This window comes from Tachysurus fulvidraco, chromosome 11 (assembly GCF_022655615.1).
Source record: "Tachysurus fulvidraco isolate hzauxx_2018 chromosome 11, HZAU_PFXX_2.0, whole genome shotgun sequence".
NCBI classification, from domain to species: domain Eukaryota; kingdom Metazoa; phylum Chordata; class Actinopteri; order Siluriformes; family Bagridae; genus Tachysurus; species Tachysurus fulvidraco.
Window position 1 is genome coordinate 6,665,040 of NC_062528.1, and position 21,675 is coordinate 6,686,714.

At 36.6% G+C, this 21,675-nt stretch overlaps 1 protein-coding gene across 3 annotated transcripts; it reads left to right on the plus strand.

The window, feature by feature from the left end:
* The first annotated feature begins 946 nt into the window (after positions 1-946).
* Positions 947-21,119, plus strand: sytl2b (synaptotagmin-like 2b). Of its 3 annotated transcripts, XM_047820212.1 has the most exons (20): positions 947-1,247; positions 4,247-4,481; positions 4,584-4,595; positions 6,027-6,178; positions 6,259-6,352; positions 7,616-7,652; positions 7,874-7,964; positions 8,405-9,373; positions 10,969-13,515; positions 14,035-14,127; positions 14,424-14,477; positions 14,582-14,676; positions 15,010-15,123; positions 16,066-16,235; positions 16,946-17,048; positions 17,302-17,463; positions 17,862-17,940; positions 18,517-18,616; positions 19,236-19,441; positions 20,137-21,119. In XM_047820212.1, exons 2-20 carry the CDS (start codon positions 4,381-4,383, stop codon positions 20,277-20,279), a joined length of 5,322 nt encoding a protein of 1,773 aa, XP_047676168.1. In that variant the 5' UTR covers positions 947-1,247; positions 4,247-4,380; the 3' UTR covers positions 20,280-21,119. The 3 variants fall into 3 exon arrangements, with proteins under 3 accessions (XP_047676168.1, XP_047676169.1, XP_027029862.2); XM_047820213.1 differs by lacking the exon at positions 4,584-4,595; XM_027174061.2 differs by lacking the exons at positions 947-1,247; positions 4,247-4,481; positions 4,584-4,595 and having other exon boundaries at positions 6,055-6,174.
* Positions 21,120-21,675: the final 556 nt, after the last annotated feature.

A 21,675-nucleotide genomic window follows, 5' to 3' on the forward strand; every position in this document is an offset into this window, starting at 1 on the left:
ACAGGATGATAGTCATCGAGGCAGGAGACTGTGGCCTTCTTTGGCATGGGGACGATAGTGGTTGTCTTGAGGCACGTAGGAACAACGGCGCTACTCAGGGAAATGTTGAAGATGTCAGCGAAGATATCCGCTAGCTGTTCTGAATATTCCCTTAAAACTCTATTAAGAGTCCATATTCTCACACCTATACATCTGCCTTTCCTCTTCACTCTCTGCCTACGAACCCTTCTCTCTTCCCCCTCCTTCCTCGATCAACAGTAGTCCAATTTCCGCTGGCACTCTGTAGGTCAACAGTGCCCGTGGCGGTCATGGTTAACCCGAGCCTCGACCAATCCGGTATGGAATTTCCACTGACGATTCGCATGTTTAGATTTGGCACGTTTTACCCTGGATGCCCTTCCTGACGCAACCTCTCTATTTATCCGGGCTTGGGATCAGCACAGATGGTACTGGCTTGTAACCCCTGTGGCTATATATAGTGATATATCATTATTATATATTATTAGCTGTTGTTAATTAATTTGTTTATAGGTAATTAATGTAGTTAATGTTTGTCCATGTTTCTTGGTTAATGACAGCTAATTTAACATTAGTATCAAACATCAGTCCTTTAAAGTACATGTAAAAATTTGCAGGAAATTTTGGAGTATTTGCACTTTCTTTCTTTCTTTCTTTCTTTTTTTCTTTCTTTCTTTCTTTCTTTCTTTCTTTCTTTCTTTCTTTCTTTCTTTCTTTCTTTCTTTCTAAAAAAAAAACAGTCAAATCTGACAGTGAATCAGTTTTTGATGATGATGGCATTATAAAGATACTTTAATCCCAAAACATAGAAATAGTTATAGGAACACAAAACATCTATGCAAGTCTTGAGATTGAAACAGTTTCTGTACTTTAAACTAAATATGAATAATCTGTGTAAACATGTGCAAACTTGAATTGTTCTGAATGGAGGAATGCAATACGGATATCATATCTTGATTTTTTATTTTTTTTACACTATTTATACTTTAGTTTAAACTCAGATATTCCATGCATTCTTTGACTTCTTTCTTTCTATAGCCAGTTGAACTTCTCGACTGGACTTTGAGAGCTAAAGCAAACGAGGCAAAAGCAGGCGTGAGTAGTAATTTCTTCCTTGGTCCGTGTGAGAGAGCCTTCACACACACACACGCACACACATACACACACATACACACACACACAGCTACTCTGTAAACATACAGCAGGATCTTCTCACAGATGAGCTAAAGGTAAGTGGTCTCGCTCTCAGTTTTTAACTCAGAAAAAAAGCAGTCACGGTTTACTGGAACTGATAGATAGCAGTTATGAAATGTGATCTGAGATCGTCCCTCGAGATTTTCATATTTGTTGTGCAACATTAAGATAAAACATGTTTATCTGTGAGGGTGTTTATGGTGCGTGTAATTAATACTTGATGTGTGAATCAAAAGGAATTTTGAACTTGTCTTCGTATTTAGTTTCTGTTCATGATAAATGTGTAACAGGTAAGAGCATCGTGGTCTACATATTTATAATAAACACCTGAAGTGCTGAATCAACATGTAACATTTTCATTTGTATACACTTGAAGTTTGTTAACACATGCAGTGGAGAAATTTCACAAATAACACCCGAATTAATATGCAATGGGGCATGCATACATTCAGTTGGGCTTCAATTAATAACTGTTGAATTAATGACAAATATGATGTATTACAGATGCAAATGCAGTATTTAAATAAAAGTAAAAATTAAATTGGGACAGTAAAAGCAGGAAATTAGAAAACTGGAATAAGGGTACAGTTTGTAATGTTTTAAACAATACTTATCTATCATGTATTAGGTTATAAACCATATAATTTTAGAAAGTGGAGTGAGATTTCATTGGACATTCATAGTTAGGCAAAGAAGGGCGATCAGTGGACATAATGTCGCTTATTAGTAATCTGTTTTGGAGCTGAAAGACTCGATTCTATTCATTCACTAAGTCAATTGAAATGACTCGTTCTTGTTTGCGTTAAATTTTAAAATTGCATTTAAATTAAACGGTTTTATGCTCCATAATGGCAACATATTCTCACTTTCATTGCCAAAAGCACACATCAAGAATTCAGACACAACAATTCAGTAGCTTTTCTCTACAGAACCCACTCTAGTGCTTAATTACAGCTTCTTGTTGTATTATCTGTGGTATCTGCTTAAGGGGTTGTTTTCTGCATAGGTTTTCCAATAGATTTTTTGTTGTGGCTCTGGGTTTAAGTAGGAAGTCCTGACTTGCAGTGTACATTCCAGTTTTTCCCAAAGGTCTTCAGAGGGGTTGAGGTCAGTGCTCTGTGCAGGCCACTTGACTTCTTGAGGTCCAACCTTCTCAAAGCATGTGACCTCCCTATATGCACAGAGGCATTGCTGTGCTAAACCAGGTTTGAACTAGACTCCTTAGTGCCAATGAAGATAAATCTTATTCTTACTGCATACTAAGACTTTCTAGACAATTGTGTGCTTCCAACTTTATGGCAATTTTTTAATCAGTTTGGGGAAGACCCAGATATTTTATGATGGTAAGATTTGCATATACCTTTGGTCATGTACATACAAGGACAAGTAATGATTGTGACTTACTACATCTCATTTAGATTCATTTAATAAGTTGCATCCTGGTCAGAGTTGTGGTAGATCTAGTGTCTGTCACATGAAAGGCCTTGTTTTTCTAGTAGGAATCACTAGAATCACAAAGCAGCACATAAAACAGGTTAGTGCTGCAAATCACACACACAAGCTACTTTCTTCTCTTGAACAGGAAAAACAAATTTAAAAAGCTAAAAGTTTATGTGTCATTGATGAAACACTGAGAAATACAATGTAAATACTACTATATGCTTTATACTGATAAGAGTAGTGGTGTGTCCATCCTGGTCTGAATTCTTTTGCACAGCATCACATACACATTCATACATGCTTGTATTCATTTACACCTAGGGAGAGGTGAAAGAAAACCGGAGTAACTAGGAAACTATGCATAAACAGAGAATATGTGAAACACTACACAGACAGTAACCTGAGACAGTGAGGCAGTAACGGTAGCAGATTAGCAGATATTTGAGGGCTTTTGAAAGGACAATTCTCTCGCTTCGGCTTACAGCAAGTCTACGTTATGTTGAATTTTATCATGTAAACCTACCATATAGGTCACTGTGCATAATTCTATACATTTACTGACTGTAGTCCCTTGGGCGCTGTTCACAATATATCATTCTCCCTTTTCCCCCTGTCCATTGAGATTAAGACACCATGTCTTTTAAACCAGTTCTCAGACATCTAGGGTACAATTAGATAAATAAATGCAAACCTTTCCTGTAGAATGTATAGTGCAATCTATGGTAAACATTTTTTTTCTTTTGTAAGCTGTCAGACCTCTAATCTATTTGGAATGATAAATGTATAAATTTCTTATTAGCAAAAGGTTGCATTCCTCAGTCATTAGACAACACCCACTCTCTAAAGCGTGTGACGGAATATATACTGCTATATACATACATACAGCATATACTACATGCAAGATATGCATGCGTAGTGTACATATGTAATATAATATATGATTTTCTTTCTCATGAAGTTGCTGCTCTGTTTGATTATGCTGTAAAACTTAGCAAATAGCATATTTGACAACTTAGCACAAATATTTGTTCAGCTAACAGACATACGACATGCTGTAATACTAAATGTTAGATGTTGGGTTGGGACTCACTTCAGCAGGTGTAACTCACAAGATTTGATCAAAACATTTTGTCCTAATGTGTTTCACATGTCAAATGAAATATGAAATCTTACTAATGAAAATAGAAATTAAAATGTAACTTTCATGATTTTAAGTTACACACTGAATGGAATGCTGGTGCATATTTAAAAAAAAAAGATTGTGCTAATATAGTTTTTATAGTGTATGTGCAAAAATAGACTAGCTTTATTTCTACTTTGATAATGTTGTTTTCAATTTGTGTAATAAAGAAACTGATTCTTGTCAAGGCCAAAAGCCAAAGCACACTGTGTACAGGTAGACACAAAATTTAGCACAATTGGTTGTCAACTGAATATATAGTTTGGATTGCATTAGATTTAGTCGCATGTTGTCTGGATGCCAAGTGGCAAAATGATAATTACATTTATCCGATATTATAAAGGATGTCTGATCAACTGGTGAAAGGTTCAGGACAGTGTTGAATCTTGCATATTCTGGTTGTGTGATTTGTAGATGGTGCCGTTAAGTGGTGTGTGATGAAGGATTTTAAAGGCTAGAACTGTAAATGAAGTTGTCCTCCAGAGACGACATCGTTGCATGCTTTCCAAATAAGTCCGAAGAGCATTAAGAGAGCCGAACCAATCATCATGATAGACCTGAGCTACCTGAATGAGGAGGAGCAGGAGGCTATTATGGCAGTGTTAAAGAGGGATGCTGAACTGAAGAAGGCAGAGGAAGAGCGAGTCAAGTAAGTCCTCAAAACATTTTGCTCTCTTGAGAAGTGAAAAAGTGATGTTTGTCTTGAAATGTAATAAAGCTCAGGCTGATCTCTACCTCTTATCACTCACAGGACTGCTTCAGGGTGAGTAGGCTAATTACATTACCTTCGGCTTTACATGAACAAAATTCAGATGGTGCTAAAAAATGTCTAAGTAGGTGAACCTGAAGTGGTTCTCTACTTTGTTACTAAGTGTAAAGCGTATTGAAAAGCCAAGTTATAAACAGACTGCACAAGTAATGGAAGAATATGGACATAAAAGGAGGAATGCAGAAACTGGCCACGGCTAGATGATTTCTTTGCTTTGCTCAACCATGCTTAAAAGGATTAAGTCCGCCCTTGTGGAATAATTGCCCTGCCCACTTCACATGACCAGCACAGTTTCCCTGAAATTGAGAATGTATTCCACTTGCCATGTTCAGATGTCTGACTATAATCAAATTTCTATGACTTACTGCTTTGGCTCATAAACATATTGCATTATGACCTTCTTAAATAACTTTTGGACCAGGTAATTCTAGGCTTGTGTTGAAATAAAGAAATTTTTTAATAGTTCAGAGAAAACATGTTTACTTTTTTACTTTTAATTATGCGAAAATAATTAATAATCAACATTTCACTTAAACTACCCTTATTTCAAGAGAGTTGTTTTTATAATTAAATTAAGCCCTTAAGGTTGGAAACATGGTACCTCTGGGGACGCAATTAATAAAGCTGTAGTTGAATGTAATGTTACCGGTGTGACAAGTGGTTCTCTATCTTTATTAAGCAAATATCATTAACTCAAGACACTGTCAATAAAGTTAGTCAGTCATTCCAAGAGCAGAGGGGTAACGCTTGTGTTCAGATTAGTGGAATATTATTTTGAATAAAATTCCCATGTTATTTCAAAAAATTAATAAATTAATTAATTTATTTAACTACAGTGAAATAGGAGAACTGTTAGTGGTACTGGTGCAACGAGTTCCATCAGGTCCGATGTATAAAAAAATAAATGTAGCACCAGAAAACAGTAGAGTTCAGAAAATCTCTTTATTTTTCATTTATATTTCTTTTTTTTAAAATATATATTCTGTTTAAATAAAAAAATTCTGTATGAAACAGCTCACTTTAAATAAAACAGTTTGGTAAAACCCTCACTTTTTGTAGCATTTAAAATAAGATCAAACTGTATTTTTTCTATTTTATTGCTGATGAAGTAAACAAACTTGTCATGCCTGGAATTAAAATTTTAAGTATTTGCAAATGTGTGAGTAATTAATAATTTATTGTAGCAAACTTTTACTTTGAGCTTCATCCAAGTGTCAGTCAGGTAGACAAACTCGCTTGAGTTAGATGCCTCATAAAGATGCCTCAAAAAAATAAAAAATAGACTTCATAGGGACTTATTTGTAAGAAGCCAAACTTAAAAAATGCGAAAGCAATTCCAATGATTTCTTGACATTGCCTGATTTTATAGACATCTACATACATACTTTAAAATTATATTTCTCTAATATTATGTTTGCATATTAGGCATCTGCAAGAACAAGGCCCTGAGGAGGGCAAACTGAAGTACATCACAGGGGAGTGGTTTTATGAGGTAAAGTCTCAGAGACACCAGGACAGAATTCACGGCTCAGATATCATCATAGCATCCATGAAACAGAAGAAACCTATGACAGTAGGTAAGTCTCACAACATTAACAGTGTAAACAGACACAAAGATGACCTTATCTACAGTAACATGTTTGTAATGTCTTTTCAGAGTTTTCAACACAGTCATGGAGAGAGCGACCCAATAAAGCTAACAATGATCTCATGGCACCACATCCAAAATCAACAGACAAGCTAAAGGAGAGGTGATAACCAACTTTGCAGAAATACTTAAACAGTTTATTTACTACTTTAGTTCTGCAATGTCTGTTTAACTCAGCACTGTTTTGTTTAAAGAACAAAAAAATCGTTAAAGTATGTACTAGCGTGTCCCATTCACAGTTTACAGGGATTAGTCTAGATATTAATTTTCCCAATACTGTGAAGCATAAATTTATACCCTTTGTTCATGCCAGAAGACTTTGTGTGATGTATAACATTGCTGTTTGAGTAGCTGCCTCATGTCCTACTTTATTCATGTGTGTTTTTGAGGTGTGGAAATCTCATGATTCAAAGTACCGGATGACTCAAACAAGAGTCAACAGAGGTGTTTGCATAACATGTTTTCAGTAGAGTATAAAGCCTATTTTTATTGCTCTGCATGTAAATAAAACTGTATTGGGGAAGCGTATTAGTGCTAAGTGAGAAAATGTTAGAAGTTTTTTCTGGTATAGGAACATCTAGAACAGTTTGAATCTTGATTAACTGAATGAACATTAAATGAATCTTGAATTTTGTTAAAATATAAATTACTATGATTTTTTCTTTTCTTTACAAATCTGAATGAAGACACTTGACACTGAGGATCCTAAATTACATGTATACTACATTCTATGGCCAAAAGTTTGTTGACATCTGACCATTATACCCATATTTGCTTTTTGAACACTATTCCAGATTTACTCCCATTTTTGCTGCTATAATTACCTCTACTTTTCTGGGAAGACTTTCCACTAGACTTTGGAATGTGGCTGTGGGAAAATTGCCCATTCGGCACAAAGGCATTAGTGAGGTCAGGTATCAATGTAAGGTGAAGAGATCTGGGGTGCAGTCAGAGTTCCAGTTCAAATTGTATTGCCACAGCATAAAAGAACATCCAAAGGCCTAAAAAAAATGTAGTCAATGTGTATACAACGTAATCCAAGATTCATACAAAGAGCATTATTTCAACATGCACAGGTCTAAAAAAAAGCATGGAATTTAAAGACACTCATTTACCGATATCAAGAAATATGGAAATACCTTTAGAAAAATTAATCTATGGTAGAAAATTATTAATTCTGTTTTCTAAAACTGCAATCCCAATAGAGATTACATTCATGTTTTCCCTTTAAATGATCCAGTTAAAGACCATAAAAATAAGCAGGAAATCTAAGCATATCAAGGAAATAATATAAACTAAAAGAAAAAAAGAAAAAAAAAATCCTGATTTACATATTCACACAACCTCCTCTTTGTGTACATAACAGGAGACCAACAGAGACTCAGCAAGAAAGTCGAAACAGGGTAAACAAACTGCTTACTGTTCACTATAACACTATAACACTATATCTTTCCACTGACTTTTTTTGTAAGCAGTAAAATGAATTGGCCTCATTCCTAAAATTTCCTTTATTGTTGATCAATATTAGTTTTTACCTGATTTGAAGATCAACATGTTCTATAAAGAATTTAAAAAATATATACCACTATTCATAAAATGTTGCTCTTACTTCTTTTGTTTCCAGCAACGACACAATCCGTTCAACAATATCCCAATGGATCTAGACTATGATGTAACAATTGGAGCCTCAGTGCCTGAAACTAAGAATCCACCAGGTACAGGTTCCATACTGTATTATCAACTATGTGAAATACATATTGATGCCAGTTTATAAGGTATACCTATCAAGTAGCATGTTTGACCTCTTTTGACTTACAAAACAATGTAAAAGTGACTAGGCATGGATCTACCAAGATGCTGGATTAATGTAGCATGTAGCACAATATAATACACTTAAATCTGACCTGACGTTTTTCCTCTGTTCTGATACTTGACTTGCACATCATCTGAACCTGCATCTGAAAGAATTTATGTATTTTGTTGCTGTCACATGAATAGCTGATTATTTGATCGATAATTTTATACATAAGTAGCTGGTGAATGTATAAATAAAGGTACTGGTTTAGAACCTAGTAAATGGATATAATTTGTTAGGTAAAGATTGTTTCATTCTTGGTTCACCTTTTGAATATTTATCTGCATATTTCTTTATCAGAAGTGGATTCTTCACTAAATCAAGAAGGATCAGAAATAGACGCCAAGCCCAAAGATTTTCACATTTTACCAGAAAAACCCCCTCGTCTAAAGCCTGTTCCAAAAAAAAGAACGAAAATTTTTAATGTCCAGAACTCACCTGCAGACAGCACCAGCTCTATCTCCAGCCAGAGTGTGTCTACAAATACATCTGTGTCCACACAAAGTGCATCTACATGCTCCAGCACCATGTCCCCTGTGTCCACCCAGAGCATGTCTACAAACTCTGACAGTAGGTCTACTCTGTCCACTCAGAGCATGTCTACAAACTCAGAAATCAGGTCTCTTCCACCAAAAGGTATCCTCAAACACAGTTCCAGCTGCAGCTCCAGTGACTCCAACATCAAAAGCCGGCTGCCTCAACCCCGCAAAACCCTCAATGTTGCTTCCACCAAGACTGGTCATGAACACATTCTTGAAGAGAATGCAGTAACCCAGGAGAGTATAGAGGAGTCTTCCCTCAATTTAAAAGACAAAGAACCACTAAAGCCCACTTCACCACAGAAGTCGGCCTTTCCAACATCACGACTGCCAGTCCGATCCTCAGTGGTGCTGAATAATCCAACACAAACGGATAAAGAGAAGCCAAACATTCAACCACGACTGAGTCTGAGTTCCAGCACACAGTCAAATGATGAACAAAAAACAGAAGGCATACTGGATAATAAGCAACAATGTGAAAAGAGTTCAAGTTGGTTGACATCTGCAGAACCGGAAAAACAAAATATAGCTGTTGGAATGATGAAGGAACCTCTCTCGATTCCTAGAGCAAGGGCCAAGTCACCATATGAAGCCCTGTTAGCCAAACCATTAAAACAGAGCATAAACCCTCAAATCTTACTGAAGAACCAAGAGAAAGAGGACAGTAAGGCATCTAAGAGGGAAAATGAAAAGACAGAAGAAAAATTGGACCATCCTTTAAGCATAAGAGGTACCATTAATTATAACATTCTGCTTGAAATTATATTTAATTACATATTTTTATATATATTTGATTTAGGTGTGTCTTCACCAGTGTTGGAGAGAAACTAGCTACAAGAAACAAGCTTAACTATAGGCTACGTTTTTGTAGCATTATACCACTATTTCACTGTGCAAATAACTAGTTCTGCATTACTATTGAATAAACAAATTACAATCTTTTGTGTCTGTTCAAGTTCAATAATTATCTAATTATAATTAGTGTAGAAAGCTCACTCATGAGTATACCAAAGGATTTAAGGCTTTAAGCACCAATTTATAGTGAATCACAATCGCATAATGGTGGCTAGTTTCTTATCTTTTTGTTAACTAACTAGCTGGTTAGGAGGGTGATTAAAAGTGAAAGCATTAGGTAATGAGAATTTTTGTTAAATTAAAGAAATTGAAGTAATAAGAAGATTGAACAAAATAGGTAACTTAGGAAATGGCAACTGATCCTAAGTGTTTTTTAAACTAATAGCTAGCAAGTCAAGTTAAGAAGCTTTAATTGTCATTCCAAACATATAGCTAATGCAGGACATAGTAATATGAAACAGCGTTTTTCCAGGACCCTGTTCAAACTACACCAGTTAACATAGAGTAACATAAAACAAAATAGAGCTACATAGAACACCACAGAGCTAAGGACTGGATGGAAGTTGTCCTAGCCCAACCCAGTCTCACGGCAGTTCGTGACCTGTGTCACGAACTGCCGTGAGACTGGGTTGCCTAGCCACATCGGTGCATCGTTTGCAACTAAGTGCAAACAGTGCCAGACAAATGACAGTGCAGACAGACAATATAAAACACTACAGGACAAAATACACAAGCTAGAGCCGAACAGCGTGCATTCTGTATGTTGTACAGAACATTGCACAAAAATATAGGGTCGTAAACATTGTGCAAAAATATAGGGTCGTAAACACAGATGGTTCTTGCAAACATATATGCACTTGTGGTGTAGTAGCAGTTGGACAAGCTATTGAAATGTGGTTTGCAAAACAGCAGTTGAATGAATGTGCAAAACAGCAATTGAGTGAATGTCTGTGTGTTCAGTAACATTTCAGTTCTGGGTGTTGAAAATCCTGATGGCTTGAGGGAAGAAACTGTTGTGAGGGCCCAAAAGCATCAGTCAATACAAAAGAGCATCCAAAGATGTAAAGATTTATTAATCTGTTGCACTAATTGTCACTATATAATTTAATATTATACTTATTACTGTATGCCATGCAATAATATTAACTGTCAGATATAATCAGAAACTAATTAAAGAAAGAGTAGTGGAGCGATTCTTCTGTGTATCAGTTGTGGTTTTCCTGATGCTTCCAACCTCCTCTTACTAAACAATAAAACCTATTTTGTGCAGTTGATTTTCAGCATCAGTGTACTAAGCTAGTTTTATACTGGCTTGTAGTGTAACTAATTGCTTTATCAGAAGCGTGATAACATCCTCAACACTGGTCTTCACACACAGTCTATGATTGATTATTTGTTGTTTTAGACTAACAAAATGTCTCTTTGATTGTTTTTTTTTTTCTTTTTTCAATGCTATATTGGATTTTACAGATCAGCAGGCATATGAAGCCAGCAACCCAACTAATGCATGTAATAGGACTGATCCTTCCTTTGCAACATGTGAAAGTGACTACATGCCGTGTCCGTTTGATATGAAGATAACTAGAGGCACTAACAATAAGACAGAGGATTGCACAAACCCTCGTATGGCTAAACTCCGTTCTCCCAAAGCTTCTGAAGAACAAGGAGACTCCATTGCTAAAGTTTTAGAATGGTTCAGCAGAAGCTCAGACAGCAGTGATAAACTTGACTATGAGGGCATTTTACCAGACACTGAAGATGATATCAGGATTGAAGACATTGACTTTGACAATGAGACCAATTCAAGACCCAATGCAGAGAACAATGTATACTTGATCATTCCAAGACATATGCATGAGGATAGAGCTATGACGAATGATGTATTTTTAAACAAGAGTGATTTAGCAGTAGAGAAAGATAAGAAAGAGGCTTCTATGAATTCTCAGGCTGTTCAGGATCTAATTGATCAGACTAAACCATTGAGCACAGAAGAAATTTCTGCCATTGGATCTTCTAGTCTATTTAGGCACAGATCACCACAGGACACCAGTATTAGACTGTTGGATCCTGAAAAAACAACTCCAAAAGAGAAAGAGCTTGAGACCGCTGACAAAAATAAAGAAATTCTGGACAATAATCCCAATCAACATGAACTGCAAGGACTTAAAGTTAGTCACTCACCGAAAATCGCCAATGTGCAGTCACTGTGGGAACGAGGTACCATTGAGGAACCAGTGATGCTATTGAGCAAACCAAACATAAATTCTGAAAAGGAAAATATTGACCAAAATAATTTTGGCAGGAAGGTGATTGAGTTTAAAGAGGAACCAACCAAAACTGACATTAGTCCAAAATATTCAGTAAATGAGAACAAAAAATATGTGAACAAATCTCATGTAAAAAACATTTCAAATGTTGTTGAGATACAAGCTGATGACATCATATATGAACATTTAAATAAAAAAGAAGATAGCGACAGAGATACATCTAAAGATATCCAAGCACCAATGAGCAATATAAATCAGATAAAAGATATAATGGCTCCAAGTAGCACCTCAGACATGGATGTTAACAAATGTTTGGACCAAAAATCCTCATCTTCAATAGATTTAAGTCTCCAGATAGGAGACCACAGCAATGACAATGTTGGAGGAAATGATAATAGTGAGGAAGGATGTGCAACAGTACAAGAGCTGGACCAAAAAATAAAGACAGAGGAAAAAGAATCACAACTAAATCCTACACCAACATCTAGTGTTCCATCCCAGCAAGAAAACCCAGTCTCAGTAGCAAAGAAAAGCATCCAGCAACAAAACAACAAAGCAGAAAGGATCAAGGAACTCAAATCATTTTGGGAAAAAGAGAAATTGCAATCAAACGTATGTAAGAAATCACCAGCAGCAAATGACACGAACTCATCTGTGACATTTACAAAGCTGAATAAAAGGTTCACCAAATCAGAATATGATCTAAGTACCATCAACACAGAATCTGAGGCAGAAACTTTTAATTTTACGGTTCTTCCACTACGAGACAGAATAGAGAAGACAGTCACAGGAGAAGGTATAAACAGTTTACAGTTTAAGATGCTCCGTGACTTCTGGGCAGGATCTAGCAAGCAGTCATACAATTTTGAAAACAAAATTCATAAGCAATTAAGTCAGGATGGTAAACAAGCAAAAACGCACAAAGAGCTAAATCAACTTGAACACGTGGATGCAAAACTTTTCCAGACAGAAAAAAGGTTTGGAAATGATAATGGAAATACTATGTCTATGACTTCAGAGACAGAAAGACAGCTCCAGTCATTTTCAAAAGAGAAAACTGTTGACAAATGTCCTGATACAGCTAATTTGCATATTTCTCCAACTGAGCCAGATGTTCTGAGATCATCCCATTGTCCTGAGCCAAAGAGTGGCTTAAAGTTATCTCCAAAAGATACATCATCTCCTAAAACTCCAGAATTCCAGCCGCAGACTAGAAGTACTGGCAAAGGAACTTTAAATGGAAGAGGAAATTCTCTTCGACGTGCCACCAGCATGTTTGCAATAAATATGGAAAGTCAAGGTGAAAATTTACCCTTGCAGCCTAAGAAGGTATCTGACACAGTCCACCCACAGCTTGGGGAGATGCCAGAAAGTACAGTGTTATCATCCACAAAAACACCAGAAGTTTATTTACAGCCCAAAAAGTCTCCAGAAATCACCAAGAGTAAGCATAGCGCCACTGACAGAAGCACTTCTGAGGATCCTGATTCTCAACCTCTTGCCAGGTCATTTGTTTCAGGAGACAACAGAGGCAAGGACATTTCTCCCCAAGCTAGACCGCAGAAGAAGAGTGAATTAGTGTGCTCCTCATTTCAGACAGACGGTAGTGTGAAGTGCTGTCTTGAGAACGCTGACAATCCCATAGACGCTGCAGAGCTTTGCACCAGAAGAGGGAGCTGGGGACATGCAAGTGAAGACAACCCCGAGACCTTAAATAGAGTTGATTCCTTCTCTGGGACAAGTGCAAACTGTGAGACATACATTTTGCTAGAATGTTTCATATTTGTATAAGATAGCTATAAGTAAAGTGTAACTTACAATCTAAAATGAATCAAGATAAAATGTGCACATTATCTAAAAATAACCCAATTTGGTGACATTAGCAACATAGGAACATGACATTTTAGCCCATACGAAGGCCTTGTGTGAGGGCTGAAATGTCACATTTTATTCCAATAAACTGTCTGTTTTATTATTCAAAACAGTTAGTGTTGCACTGCATAGCTATGAAGATCTTGTTAAATGTTCTCAAAAATATTACAGTCTAATGATGTTCATTTAAAGAGGATATTTATAATTAAGTTACTTTGCCCATAGACACATTTTTACTAGCTCAAAGAATTTGACAGCATTGATTCTTGGGAAAAGTAGTTTTTTTGTTTACTCCGGCGTTGCAGTATGTTTCAGCTTTGTTGTTATATTTAATATGTTATTTGATGTCGTGTATAATTACTCCTCTGTTTTTAATTCTGTTTCCCATATGTGCCAGTCACTGAAGTGAGCCTAGTTCAAGAAGCGTTAAGGCGGGCATCCACTAGACCTGTATACCATAAAAGCCTCGAAGACATTACTGCAGTACCTCGTGAGCATTAGTTGTATTTACTGTGGCAAAAATATGAGTCATGTGAAAATTCCTTTTATAGATGTAATTATGTGGATGTTTGGAAATATTTGCCAAACTGTTACAATGCAATATCTGTAATTGCTTTTCACCTTCAGTCTGTAAGTACAAGCCTTCGTTTCATTGTCATGACTTTATAAATCCACTCCTGTAGTAATGTTAAAACTCTTTCATCTATATGGCTTCAATGTCTCATTGTGCAGCATAGAACGATCTCAGCGATTTAATTTGTTTTGTTGTGGTCTGCTATCTGTTAGGACAAAGTAAAAAAAGCAAACACATGGATGATTTCATGACTAGCAGCTATGCAAGTATGACTCTTTCTACCTGTACAATTTTAAAAAAATTCTGAGAATTTTAAAGAGTAAAGCAGAGATAGGATATTTATTTTTTATGTTTTGTATCATACATACAGTCTCCAGCACTCCATCGCCAGCTTCATCTTCCTTCTCTGATAAAGAGCACCTGAGGAAAATCAGCAAATCTGTTCCCAATTTCTTGGAGAATGAGGTAGAGTATGATCACAAGGAATGCGTAATCTTTGTTCTTCTAGAAAATGTTTAAAAATCTGACAGAGCTAAAAAAAATCTTTTTAGTAAAAATTTTTTTTCCCAAAAATATGTTCATTAATCATTGTCATTAGTCATTGGCTGTCATGATTTATCAAAACCTACGGAAATATAAATGCTATACGGAGTGATGTTGCATCTAAGACTGGTTAGAATATCCACAGCACACAACATTTACATTTACAGCATTGCATGGGTTAGTATTTTTAGAGTGATATATTTATATATTTTATAATATATACAATATAGGGGTTTTTTTATGCTTTTTATCTAGAATGATGGAGATGAGAGTGACTTGGAGAGCAGCTCTCACAGTGGCAAGCACCGGAAGAACAGCAGTCCTCAGGCTAAACTTAAAAGCCACTCTCGCATTTCCGCAGTGCCTTCTGTATGTTGATGTTTGATTGATGTTTTATATTTAAAGATTTTATCAGATATCAGCAGTCATCCAAATGATCTGCAGCTGTCCCTTCCATGTACTGTAATATAATCACAAACTATAACTGGTACAGTACTACTTCTCCTGCTGCTACTACAGTACCACTACCACCACTACTATTATTAATGGTGCTTGCAAAGCAACATTCTTGTTATCTTGCATATGGATTATTCTTCTTCCGGACAAAACTTCGGCACGTAACTTGTCCCGCAGCTTTTGTCCTAGACCCATGAATGAGGTGTCTCATCAACCGGCTCATTGAGAGGTGTGCTATGACTTCTATAAGCGATCCAACCAACGATGTTCGCATAGCGGACGAAAAAGCGGCCAAAAAAGTCCCATAGACTTGAATGGGAAATTACTAAAATTTGAAAATGCCACGTGCAAGCACATTTTCATTTTTACATTTTCTTCAGGAAATGTACATTCTAGTTAATACTACTATTACCAACACTACTACTACAACCACTATAACTTCTACTACTACTACTGCTATTATAATACTACTACCACTACCATTACTATTCATAATACTACTATTATCACTATTACTGCTACTACCCCTGGTACTGAAACTACTACTCCTGCTACTACTATAATATTAATACTTTTACCACTACTACTGCTACTTCTACTACTGCTTTAATAATACTACTATTACCACCGCTACTACTACTACTACTACTATCACTATTACTGCTACTACTATTTCTACTACTGTTATTGCAATAATACTCTTAAACTACTTCTACTACTGCTATTATTAATATAAATATTAGCTACTACTCCTGCTATTACTACTACAACTGATATTATTACAGTAGTACTACGGTTAATGTTACTACTGTTTTTCCTGGCCCTCAGTGCCTCATCATGCATTTATACCCACAGATGAGCAGGAGCATAATAAGCATTTCCAGTGCGGACTTTGGGAATGTTGAAGTTCAAGGCACGATCCAGTTTTCAATCAGCTATGTCCAAAAGCTAAGGGAGTTTCACATCTTTGTAGTTCAGTGCCAAAATCTAGCTGCAGTAGATGTGAAGAGGAATCGATCTGACCCGTGAGTAGACTAGAATGTTTGCACTCCTTCAGTGTCTGATACACATGACACTGCTACATACTCGGTATCCAATCAGCCAATCATGTCACAGTGAAATTATGCAGATACAAGTCAATGGCGTCCGTTAATGTTCATAGAAAACATCAAAATGTGGAAGAAAAGTGACTCAGCTGCTTGTGCCAGATGGGAAGGATTAAATATTCCAGAAACTGCTGGTATTCTCAGATTTTCACTCACGACATGCACAATAGTCTGTTTGTGGAAAAAACCTCTTGTGATCAATGCTGGTTTTTCTAAATGGAAACTTACTGTAACCACTCTGTACATCAATAATGAACAGGAAAAGCATCTTAGAATACATCAGACTCCTGTTCTTTGCTGACAGGACTGAAACCCGACGTGGTCTTCTTCTGTTGTAACCCATCCAGCTCAACATTTAACATGCTGTGTCTTCTGAGATGCTTTTCTGCTCAACACGGCTACAAAGACCGGTCATTTAGTTCGCATTTTTAGCATTGTCTTTTTATCAAAAAGGTGTTTTTACTTTTGAGTTGTATTTGCATGAGACCATGTATTGTTCTGCTGCCACATGATTGGCTGATTGGACAAACTGCATTAATGAGAAGCTGCACAAGTATTCATAATTAAGTGGCTGATGTGTGTATATTTGATCAAATTTATGTGCTTACTCGTACTTTCTCTTGTTTTAGGTATGTTAAGAGTTACCTTATACCTGACACTGCCAATCTGGGAAAAAGAAAAACATCAGTGAAAAAGAAGAACTTGAACCCAACATATAATGAGATTCTTAGGGTAAAGAATATGGAATAACAAATATGTAATTAAAGATTAACTGCAATAGTATATATATTTGAGTTGCACATAAAAAACACAACAATCCAAAACATAAAAACATATATAATATAATATAATATAATATAATATAATATAATATAATATAATATAATATAATATAATATAATATAATATAATATAATATGCAGTACATATAACTACAGTTCTAAATTTTAACTACAGTATTTCCTTTTTTTTTGACCTAATACAGTATAGAGTTCAAATGGAGTACTTAAAAACCCAGATCCTTAACCTGTCTGTTTGGCATAATGACACATTTGGACGCAACACCTTCCTGGGAGAGACAGAGATTGACCTTTCCAAGTGGGACTTTGGAAGCCCTTGGATTAACTGCTTATATCTCAAACCAAGGGTAAATCATGGCTCCTTTTAGTAATTCGCTGTATATATTACACTGATTAACCATGACATTAAAACCGCTGACAAGTGGAGTGAATATCATTGATTGTTTTCTTCCAATGGCACTTGTCAAGGAGGGTGGGATATACATATTAGACAGCTGTCAATCTTGTGGAGTTCATGAGGGACCTACACAATATTTGGCAGGTGGTTTTAATATGATGGCTGATTTGTGTATATTTAAGCATGTGATTAAACATTTTAAATGTTATATTTTCCCCAAATAAATCTTTCTGTTTTATGCAGTATGTCTTGATTTTAATATGATCTCAGACTTATGGACCCTTACTTATCAAATTTAGAAAGAATACAAATTTTGCTTTTGTATTTTTTCACCATCTCTTGTTTTAGAACACAAGCAGCATCCTGTCCACTGATGAAAGGGGCGAGATGAGACTGGCCATACGGTTCTTACCTCACATCTCCCTTTGTAAGAGCTTTGAACTTTACTCTGACTTCTGCAATTTATTTACATTTTGAATCCAGTCCGTGCGAGCCTAATCCTCACCATAGATTTACTTTCTTTCATTTTCAAATCCTTTAGGCAAACTTTCAAACATTTTAAAACTTCTGTCAGAAAAATCCCTTGTCTAGAAGGGGTATACAGAGAACCACTGGCTATAATTAAATTAAATGAAATTGAATAAATTATATTTAATTCAGTTTTACTTGTATACTGCTTTTCATTATACTTGCCATCACAATGTAGATAACAGGAAAGAAACTCGTTCTCTTCTGGATGACACAAGAGAGTAAAATGATCAATTATAACATAGTACACATGTAAAAGATTCAAAACAAACAGCTTTAAGTGTGAATAATATGAACACATTATGACAAAGTGATCTGGGATGAACATATTATGGCACATATTATATTTTTTACTGCCATTTGTGTATCAGGCCTTTTGAAGATAACAAAAGTGGTCCTGAGAATCAGTTAAGATTATTTTATTGGTTGTAATGTGTCCTTTCTTTTATTCCTTTTTTTTGTCTCTCTTTTCCAGCGAAATCGGCCCTAGGCTCAGGTGAAATTCACATTTGGGTCAGAGACTGCAGGAACCTGCCTCTGATTCGTGGTGTAACAATAAACCCATATGCGAAATGGTAATGTCCTCAAAGAGCATTGGCTATTAGTTTTGTTGCTCTTCTGTTATATTGTGTAATCATAACAAGTAATTTGCATGTCATATATGCAGTCAAACATCTACATTTAATGTGAAAGTGAAAGTGACAGTGACGTGACATACAGCTAAGTATGGTGACCCATACTCAGAATTTGTTCTCTACATTTGACCCATCCAAAGTGCACACACACAGCAGTGAACACACACACACCTTGAACACACACCCGGAGCAGTGAGCAGCCATTTATTCTGCGGCGCCCTGGGAGCAGGGGGTTCGGTGTCTTGCTCAAGGGCACCTCAGTTGAGGCCGGCCTGAGACTCGAACCCACAACCTTAGGGTTAAGAGTCCGACTCTCTAACCATGAGAGTCGAACCCACAACCTTAGGGTTAAGAGTCCGACTCTCTAACCATTAGGCCATGACCCCCCCCATAGCACTGGCATGTCACTGCCATTTTTTGTTGTTGTTCCACTTTCATTTCATAAAACATCTCACTCTCTGTCTACAGTTTTCTTAAGTGAGCTCATTTCAATGTCAAGATTAATGTTAATAATAATCCTAGAGCACCTGTCATGTTTTGTGTGTGCTTGCTTCTGTAGTTATGTGCTGCCGGATACCAGCAAAAAGAGCTGCCAGAAGACACGAGTATTAAAGAGGACTGCAAGTCCTGTGTTTAACCACACAATGGTGTATGATGGATTCAGGACAGAGGACCTGAAGGAGGCTTGTGTAGAGCTCACAGTGTGGGACCGCGACCGACTCACTGATCACCTTGTAGGAGGACTGAGACTTGGTCTAGGAACAGGTACAGATGTTTTACTGAAGCTGTAAACCTTTATCAACTTGGGTTTCTTTTTCTCTTGCTTTTGTTTAATGTGTTTATATGGTTATGATTATTGGATTTACATAATTTAGCATTGTTAGATTTTTTTTTGTATGGAATAGTTTTTAGCCTATAAAGTTTATATTCTAATAAGGACTGGATATGCTAAACTGCCCCTAGGTGCTCTATGATGGACTGGCATCCCATCCAGACTTTTTCCTTCCCTGGGCAAGAGTAGGCCCAAGATCCAAAACGACCCTAAGGAATTTATGGATAGAAAGTTTTGTAATGTATATGAGCTGTCCTTAATCAGTTTAGTTTACCGGCTTAGTTAGTTAGGTAACACACTCCTGTTCCAGGCGGTACACTCATTCACACCCTGTGGGGTTTCAGGGATTCTTTGGATGACACTACAGCACATCAGGCACATTATATAACAAGTGTGCTGAGATCCCCATTCTGTCTGAACAAGCCATGTTTCCATCTGTTTATTAGTGACCCAGGTGTCCTGCTGATCCTCCACATAATTGTTGTTTGTTGAGTTACATTCATATCTTCTGTCTGTGAGTTTTGATGATTCCCCGATTGCACTTTCTTACTAAAGCCCTTCTTTTTTTAAACCTACCTTTTTTGGTCACATTACATTTTGTACATTTTGCTTTCCATCTCTCTTACAGGGCAGAGTTATGGCACAAAGGTGGACTGGATGGACTCCGTTGCTAAGGAGGCAGCTTTATGGCAAAGAATGATGGATTCCCCAAATGAGTGGGTAGAGGATGTGTTGCCGTTGCGAATAATGACAGTAGCAAAACATATTTAGAAATAATGTGGTAACAGTATAAAATGCCAAAATGCAATAATATACTCTCATTGAGTGCTTTACTGGGTTTATTATATTAATATTCAGTAGAACCTTCATTTGATCTTAAAACAACCTGAATTCTTTCTGGCGTGGATTCCACAAAATGTTAGGAAAATTTTTTTGAGATTCTGGTCCATGGTGACATGATTGCTTCACACAATCCCTGCAGATTTTTCATGTGCACTTTCAAGCTACAGTATGACTCTCCTCTTCTACCACATCCTAAAGATGTTCCATTAGACTTAGATTCAGTTACTGGGAAGGACGCTGAAGAACATTGAACTCATTGCCATGTTTATGAATCCAGTTTCAGAGAACTTTTTCTTTGTGACAACATGCATTACCTGGAAATAGCAGGTCATGGTCAGCAGGCATTCAAGCGATGATCAAGCGGTGATTGATTGGAAATAACAGAACATCAAGAATACATTCCCTACACCATATCAACACCTCCATCAGCCTGGACTATTTACACAAGGCAGGTTGGGTCCATGGTTTCTTGATGGTGGCACCAAATCCTTTCCGTACCAAACAAGGCCAGGATTCAGTCCAGCCAGTATGTCACCAACAATCAAAATAACTTTAGATCACATTTTCCCCATTCATATGGTTATTGTGAACATTGCACTGCCATATTATTGACTGATAATTTCATGAATGGGCAGGTTTACCATTGTTTCTAATAAAGTACTCAGTAACTGTATGATTAGTATTTTTATTTATACTACTAGGGGGGCACGGTGGCTTAGTGGTTAGCACGTTTGCCTCACACCTCCAGCGGTGGGAAGTTCGATTCCTGCCTCAGCCTTGTGTGTGTGGAGTTTGCATGTTCTCCCCGTGGCTCGGGGGTTTCCTCCGGGTACTCCGGTTTCCTCCCCCGGTCCAAAGACATGCATGGTAGGTTGATTGGCATCTCTGGAAAATTGTCTGTAGTGTGAGAGTGTGTGTGTGAATGAGAGTGTGTGTGTGCCCTGCGATGGGTTGGCACTCCGTCCAGGGTGTATCCTGCCTTGATGCCCGAAGACGCCTGAAATAGGCACAGGCTCCCAGTGACCCGAGAAATTCGGATAAGCGGTAGAAAATGAATGAATGAATGAATGAATGAATGAATGAATTTATACTACTCAGCACTTATAATAATAAGTTATAATAATTCTATAATAATATAGAAAACATTAAACAAGTAAACATACATTATATTACCATGTTTACATTTATCCTGCTGATATAAAAAAAATATTTTTTTCACATAGCATTTATATTCATATTCACAGCATTTGGCATCATCTACTTTGTCAGCAACTCCCATACCTATTGTTGTTTGAACTGATATTTTAAATTCAACTAATAAATT

Excerpts from the sequence above, each read along its gene's own strand:
- sytl2b (XM_047820212.1), top strand. The coding sequence starts at position 4,381 with ATGATAGACCTGAGCTACCTGAATGAGGAGGAGCAGGAGGCTATTATG. Across the intron at positions 14,677-15,009 it reads CCAATTTCTTGGAGAATGAG|AATGATGGAGATGAGAGTGA; the intron begins GTAGAGTATGAT and ends CTTTTTATCTAG. Across the intron at positions 17,464-17,861 it reads GCTTATATCTCAAACCAAGG|AACACAAGCAGCATCCTGTC; the intron begins GTAAATCATGGC and ends CTCTTGTTTTAG.